The sequence below is a fragment of the Rhinoraja longicauda genome, chromosome 42, assembly GCF_053455715.1.
Source record: "Rhinoraja longicauda isolate Sanriku21f chromosome 42, sRhiLon1.1, whole genome shotgun sequence".
Lineage (NCBI taxonomy): Eukaryota > Metazoa > Chordata > Chondrichthyes > Rajiformes > Arhynchobatidae > Rhinoraja > Rhinoraja longicauda.
The window spans coordinates 6,291,394-6,299,378 of record NC_135994.1 but is presented as its reverse complement, the minus strand read 5'-3'; the positions used below and the strand labels follow the sequence as shown (position 1 = coordinate 6,299,378).

Here is a 7,985-nt window from a genome sequence, read left to right as displayed (position 1 = left end):
ATTGATCAAATATTAGTCCTCTTAATTAATAACCCCATATTACATAAGGGCATATCATTGCCAAGAAATTCAAAGAAAACATGCTGTCTACACATGGGCAATGGTGACCTGACTAAGATCACCACATTCTACATACATTGCCAGATATTTCTTTTACATTTACTTTCATTAAAATCATTGCAAGACTATCAAGTCACCCATTGAGTGCTCGATTCAGTATAAGAAGGTTAAAACTCTATGTAAACTGGATACTGTGTTTTATTAAACATTATTCAATCACAGTGTTGTCCAAATATTAATCAGAGGAAGTAGGTATCGACTTGGTCTTATGGGGAAACTTTCATTGCAATGGTTGCATTATTCACAAAGCAAATTCGTACATTCTTGAATTAAAGCAACTAGCACAAAAGATTCATATTAAAAAGGTAAGAGGCAGACATACATACAAATTTTAATAAAATGACTGGTTAGCTACCAGAGACAAATATCTGGTATCCATTTACTAAAGGCAAGATGAATGCTATCATCAAACTGGCTATTTGTAGCAGCAAGTTGCCATTTCAAAATTACCACAAGGCAATCTTGGTCATTGGTTTGTTTATTAAAAGAATTTGGGTCTCCGACTTTGGCTAACATGGCTGAAACACCACCAGTGGAAAAGAAATACACCCCTCCCAACAACTTGAAGCAAATGAGACCATCTAAAGATTGGAATTGTGGACTTTGTCCAAAACTTTGATGGCAGGTTGACTGCCTCGATACTGATAATGTAGTGATCCCGATCAGACCTTTGACACCAGGTTGCGCAGCATTCTCAGTCTTAGATACTTCACCTGCCTAGCTTTCTACTTTCAACTGGGAGAGAAATCCATTTTGGGGATTAAAACAACATTACATTCATTACAGTGTGCTCACTCTCCATTTTCTTAATGGGCCTTGCCCCTCGCATGAGAACATGTTTCTCGGTAAGTTGAGAAGGATGCCCATTGTTCCAGAGGCAAGGTTCATTACTAAGATACACATTCATAAGATATTAGCATGGCCCATATACACCACCTCCAACACACAAAGGACTGTATCCGATAAACACAAAATTCCATTTTAGCTCATCAATAAAAATAGAAAATTATGACCATTCTTCTGCAGGTTCATTTATTATTGATTGCGATCAATGATCACAATAAATGTGCCATTACACATGGCAAAGTGCAAATTGGCTGGTTCATGTGCTAACACCCAAAGATGTGCTTGAATTCTACTGAGAGTCACATGTCCCTAGAAGTCCATGTCATCAGACTCTGTGTTGCTCGATGACTGTGCTTCTTCTTGACTGTCCCCCCATACAAAGCGATAATTATCTTCCAACTGTTGCTGCCTCTGTTGTTCTTTATAAACCTCTTCACTGCCGCCAGTCTATTTGAGAAAAGGAAATGTTATCGGTTTTGGTGTATGCACCTTTTCATTTGTTAACAGATGAAAATCTTGACTAAAGCTTCTGTCTTTGTCCCACCCCACCTCTTCTCCAGCTTTATGCCCCCCCTCCCCCCACTACAGTCAGTATGAAGAAGGGTCCCGGCCTGAAACGTCACCTATCCATGTTCTCCACAGATGCTGCCTGACCTACATTAATGACTTAGACGAAGGGATTAAAAGTACCATTAGCAAATTTGCAGATGATACTAAGCTGGGGGGTAGTGTGAATTGTGAGGAAGATGCAATAAGGCTGCAGGGTGACTTGGACAGGTTGTGTGAGTGGGCGGATACATGGCAGATGCAGTTTAATGTAGATAAGTGTGAGGTTATTCACTTTGGAAGTAAGAATAGAAAGGCAGATTATTATCTGAATGGTGTCAAGTTAGGAGGAGGGGGAGTTCAACGAGATCTGGGTGTCCTAGTGCATCAGTCAATGAAAGGAAGCATGCAGGTACAGCAGGCAGTGAAGAAAGCCAATGGAATGTTGGCCTTCATAACAAGAGGAGTTGAGTATAGGAGCAAAGAGGTCCTTCAACAGTTGTACCGGGCCCTGGTGAGACCGCACCTGGAGTACTGTGTGCAGTTTTGGTCTCCAAATTTGAGGAAGGATATTCTTGCTATGGAGGGCGTGCAGAGTAGGTTCACTAGGTTAATTCCCGGAATGGCGGGACTGTCGTATGTTGAAAGGCTGGAGCGATTGGGCTTGTATACACTGGAATTTAGAAGGATGAGAGGGGATCTTATTGAAACATATAAGATAATTAGGGGATTGGACACATTAGAGGCAGGAAACATGTTCCCAATGTTGGGGGAGTCCAGAACAAGGGGCCACAGTTTAAGAATAAGGGGTAGGCCATTTAGAACGGAGATGAGGAAGAACTTTTTCAGTCAGAGAGTGGTGAAGGTGTGGAATTCACTGCCTCAGAAGGCAGTGGAGGCCAGTTCGTTGGATGCTTTCAAGAGAGAGCTGGATAGAGCTCTTAAAGATAGCGGAGTGAGGGGGTATGGGGAGAAGGCAGGAACGGGGTACTGATTGAGAGTGATCAGCCATGATCGCATTGAATGGCGGTGCTGGCTCGAAGGGCTGAATGGCCTACTCCTGCACCTATTGTCTATTGTCTATTGACCCGCTGAGTTACTCCAGCACTCTGTGAAACGTCACCTATCCATGTTCTCCACAGATGCTGCCTGACCCGCTGAGTTACTCCAGCACTCTGTGAAACGTCACCTATCCATGTTCTCCACCGATGCTGCCTGACCCGCTGAGTTACTCCAGCACTCTGTGAAACGTCACCTATCCATGTTCTCCACAGATGCTGCCTGACCCGCTGAGTTACTCCAGCACTCTGTGAAACGTCACCTATCCATGTTCTCCACAGATGCTGCCTGACCCGCTGAGTTACTCCAGCACTCTGTGAAACGTCACCTATCCATGTTCTCCACAGATGCTGCCTGACCCGCTGAGTTACTCCAGCACTCTGTGAAACGTCACCTATCCATGTTCTCCACAGATGCTGCCTGACCCGGAGTTACTCCAGCACCCAGTGAAACGTCACCTACCAATGTTCCCCACAGATGCTGCCTGACCCGGAGTTACTCCAGCACCCAGTGAAACGTCACCTACCAATGTTCCCCACAGATGCTGCCTGACCCGCTGAGTTACTCCAGCACTCTGTGAAACGTCACCTATCCATGTTCTCCACAGATGCTGCCTGACCCGCTGAGTTACTCCAGCACTCTGTGAAACGTCACCTATCCATGTTCTCCACAGATGCTGCCAGACCCGCTGAGTTACTCCAGCACTCTGTGAAACGTCACCTATCCATGTTCTCCACAGATGCTGCCTGACCCGCTGAGTTACTCCAGCACTCTGTGAAACGTCACCTATCCATGTTCCCCACAGATGCTGACTGACCCGCTGAGTTACTCCAGCACTCTGTGAAACGTCACCTATCCATGTTCTCCACAGATGCTGCCTGACCCGCTGAGTTACTCCAGCACTCTGTGAAACGTCACCTATCCATGTTCTCCACAGATGCTGCCTGACCCGCTGAGTTACTCCAGCACTCTGTGAAACGTCACCTATCCATGTTCTCCACAGATGCTGCCTGACCTGCTGAGTTACTCCAGCACTCTGTGAAACTTCACCTATCCATGTTCTCCACAGATGCTGCCTGACCCGCTGAGTTACTCCAGCACTCTGTGAAACATCACCTATCCATGTTCTCCACAGATGCTGCCTGACCCGCTGAGTTACTCCAGCACTCTGTGAAACGTCACCTATCCATGTTCTCCACAGATGCTGCCTGACCCGCTGAGTTACTCCAGCACTCTGTGAAACGTCACCTATCCATGTTCCCCACAGATGCTGCCTGACCTGCTGAGTTACTCCAGCACCCTGTGAAACGTCACCTATCCATGTTCCCCACAGATGCTGCCTGACCCGCTGAGTTACTCCAGCACTGTGTTTTGCTCAAAATTCGAGCATCTGTAGTTCCTCGTGTCTCCATCAACCATTACAATTTCAGATTCTCTTAAAGTTTGCTCTCCATTGGACAAACCCCTTACCAGTAAGTTGATGAGAAGCTCTCGGAAGGATTTGGTATCTTCTTCAGATAGCCAATGCATATCATCATCATCATCACCAAGTGATCCAGTTGTGACAATCTTCACTTCAATTTTGCCTGAAGGAAAAGCCAGTGGTTAGGTGCAAGTGATTGCCATTATCCATCCTTAACAGCTTATTCAAAATTATTTTATGTTAGCAATGCTGCTATTTCCACAGGACGCCATGGCAACCTGCAAAAATATTTAAATGTTTTCTCAAATCCCTAAATACGTACTTGATTGCTAAGAGCTATTTCGGGTCAGAGCTGAAAGGATTTACATTAGAGTTTAAAACAGTCCTGTGAATATTACATTGTGCGATTTTCATCGTGGAATTAGATCCGTGTCTTTCAATGCTTCAACCGATCTAACCTCTCAATGCTATTTTACTTGGCTGCATTCATTTATTTTCTCTGAAAGGCCAAAATCTTAAGAGTTGGTGACTGTGTGAGGTGAAAATACACAGCAACTTTGTTGCAAAAACGTCTGACCCCCCCCCCCCCCCCCCCCAAAAGCTAGTATCTAATCCGCAAGGAATGCCACAGTAAGATCTGCCCACCAGTGGCTAAATCGGCCGTTACGCATGCATGGAAGCCAAGAGTTTGAGAGAAGTTACAAAGGAAGCAACTGACAAGATATTCAGGCACATCTTATAATAACAATTGACTAATTGACACCAGCAGACCAGCTTGGGTACAGAGGGTTCAGTCTGTTGGACTGCAAAGGAAATTATAATCTCATTTAAAGAGAATGCAAAATCAGACGTGCATAAATTTCAAATCAAATCCATAGGGCCGATAATAATCAGAGTGAGCTTTAAGATGCATGACTTTAAAGGAATTGGGAAGAGAGAATGCAATAGTATCATCAATTATAAAGGGGAGGGACATGGGGCATAATGCTGTCGACTGGCAGGATCTGGGCAGAAGCAGCTTATTCCAATAATCCAGATAATGAACCAGAGTTGCCACAATCCAGGCCTTCTCCAGTCAGTGTGGTCACACTGTACATTTTATAATACTTAGGAGAAAGCAAATGAAAACCTGAATTGATCGCTCCAAAATCTCACTCAGCATCTCCAAGGCAACGGTGCCACCTGACCTTGGTCGCTATCAATAATTTAAAATGACCTTAACTCAACCCTCACCACAACGTGAGGAGATTCCAGCCCGACGCACAAAGAGCAACCCATAGAGGCAGGAGGCCTTTCAGTCTCTCGCCTACTTCACCATTCAGTAAGATCCTGAAGGACAAGATTTAATGCAAACCTGTGGGTGGTGGGTGTATGGAACGAGCTGCCAGAGGAGGTAGTTGAGGGAGGTGCAATAATAACATTTTAAAGACACTTGGACAGGTACATGGATGGGAAAGGTTTAGAGGGATATAGGACTGGCATAGATGGGGCATCATGGGTCTGTTTCCGTGCTGTATGACTATGAGAACTTGCTGCCTGAAGCCCACTCCACCTCAACGGACCAGCTTGGGTACAGAGGGTCAGTTTATTTGGCCCTGTGCATCATGAGAAAGCAAGGCACGGAGTGTAGGGACTAGGGTTACCAACTTCCTCACTCCCAAATAAGGGACAAGGTGACGTCACCGCCCCGCGCCCCACGTGACATCACCCAGCCAGTGGCCACGTGCTCCCGCTCCACCAATGGCTGCCGCCCGGGCCGGGAGGCGGGTTGCTATGCAACCTCCGTTAGGCAGCACCCGGGCCTCCGGGCCTACACTGTCCGGGCCTAATATGAGACAAGGGCGGACGTGTACAGGACAAACCAATTTAGCCCAAAATACGGGATGTCCCGGCTAAGACTGCAGATGGCAAGTCCAGGTTCACCGTGATCCAGCCCACTTCACCAGCTTTTGAGTCCTGGCTGCATTTGTGGGACCAGCACAGGTTTGAAATTACTCTTGAAGATCAAAGCTGCACCTGGAGCAATCTGCCCCAGAGTTTCCACAATGCCAGTACCTCTTTACATCAATGAATGGTGGGTGGCCTGAGGAAATGTCTCAAAACGTCACTTGTCATTGCTGCAGTATGTTGAAGACTTATTACTTACAATGGAGGTTATATAGAAGTACACAGGTAGCAACACTTTGGCAAGAATAGTGTTAAAATCTGCATTCCCCATTGGGGAGATGGCAGACATTACAGATCGAGGTAAACCAGGAAGCTCGATTATATTCGGGCATTTAATACAAATTGAGGAACTAATCTACAACACTATATATGAAACGATAGAAGAGCACCCTCAGTACTTTAAGAATAGTTAGAGGTATCACAAAATGAACACTATTTAAAGTCACAATATTCTTTTGTGGAATGAAGTTGAGGCATTCATTGGTTGGTGCATTGAGTACAAGAGTCAAGAACGCTTCGAACATTACAGAGAGTATCTATTTATTTGAAGACGGTACAATAGGAGAGGGCTTTAGTGGTACCCATGGGAAATCTGCATTGTTATCCCCTGCAGGTAATGAGGAATGAATGAAAATATGATTTTGATGTATCGGCAGGAGCTGCAGATGCTGGTTTGCACTGAAGGTAGACAAAACGTTGGAGTAACTCAGCAGGACAGGCAGCATCTTTGGAGAAAAGGAATAGGTGACATATCGGGTCGAGACCCTCCTTCAGACTGAGAGTCAGGGGTGAGAGAAACTAGAGGTATGAAAAGGTACAGAACAAATCAGAGCCGGCACCGACGGACAAGGAGCCCACAATGGTCCATGGGTGGGTATGGAGGTTTAGATTTTTTTTTTAGATTTAGAGATACAGCGCGGAAACAGGCTCTGCGGCCCACCGGGTCCGCGCCGCCCAGCGATCCCCGCACATTAACACTATCTTACACACACTAGGGACAATTTTTTAAAAACATTTGCCCAGCCAATTAACCTACATACCTGTACGCCTTTGGAGTGTGGGAGGAAACCGAAGATCTCGGAGAAAACCCACGCAGGTCACATGGAGAACGTACAAACTCCGTACAGACGGCGCCCGTAGTCAGGATCGAACCTGAGTCTCCGGCACTGCATTCGCTGTAAGGCAGCAACTCTACCGCTGCGCCACCGTGGTGATAACGAAGGGATACGAACAGTGAAACTAGCAGGATGACTGGGGTGGGGGAGGGACGGAGAGACGAGGTGACTGTTGGAGTAGCAAATTCATGCTGTAATATCCAGGTCTTTGTGGGTCCCCAAGATACTGTATGACGATAACTCTGACACAGTTCAAACCAGACACAGGGTGGATGGAGGCTGTTCAAAATAGCTACCACAATGAACTGTAGCCCTAAAGACCCATATAACAACATCCCCACTTTTGTCTATGAACGAAAAGCTGGATGACTACATGGCTATCAGGTGGGCAATATTCATGGCATCCATTTTAGGAAAAATAAGAGCATATGTTTGAACTGGGATGCAAGGGACACTTCATATTTAATATAACTTTGATATACAACCCGTTCATTAAGGGTTAAAAATAGTACGATATCAACATCAGTTAAAATCTATGAAAGAATAAATGACATGCATACATCTACAGATCAAGTGAAACATGGAAGCTATGATGCACTGCTAAAACATTTCCAACAATTGGAACCATAAAACACTTTCAGGAAATATCCATCACTTTTTACTGGCTCATGGAATCAGGGGAGCAATCCGTTAAACAGCATCAACACAGTGGCGCGGCGGTAGAGTTGCCGCCTCACAGAGCCAGAGACCCGGGTTCCATTCTGACTACGGGCGCTGTCTGTACGGAGTTTGCACGTTCTCCCCGTGACCTGCGTGGGTTTCCTCCGGGTGCTCCGGTTTCCTCACACACTCCGAAGACGTGCAGGTTTGTAGGTTAATTGGCTTGGTTAATTTGTTCTTTGTGCGTTGGGTAGAACTAGTTGGTCGTT

At 45.7% G+C, this 7,985-nt stretch overlaps 1 protein-coding gene across 2 annotated transcripts in view; it reads right to left on the bottom strand.

Annotated features, from left to right (window-relative positions):
* Positions 1-278: 278 nt before the first annotated feature.
* Positions 279-7,985, bottom strand: part of os9 (OS9 endoplasmic reticulum lectin) — a 66,687-nt gene continuing 58,980 nt past the window's right edge. For both annotated transcript variants that reach the window (XM_078431374.1, XM_078431375.1), the window contains 2 exons: positions 4,042-4,157; positions 279-1,413 (listed from right to left, as the gene is read on the bottom strand). In XM_078431374.1, coding sequence (XP_078287500.1) covers positions 1,276-1,413; positions 4,042-4,157 — 254 coding nt within the window. In that variant the 3' untranslated portion in view covers positions 279-1,275. The remainder of the gene's footprint in view (positions 1,414-4,041; positions 4,158-7,985) is intronic.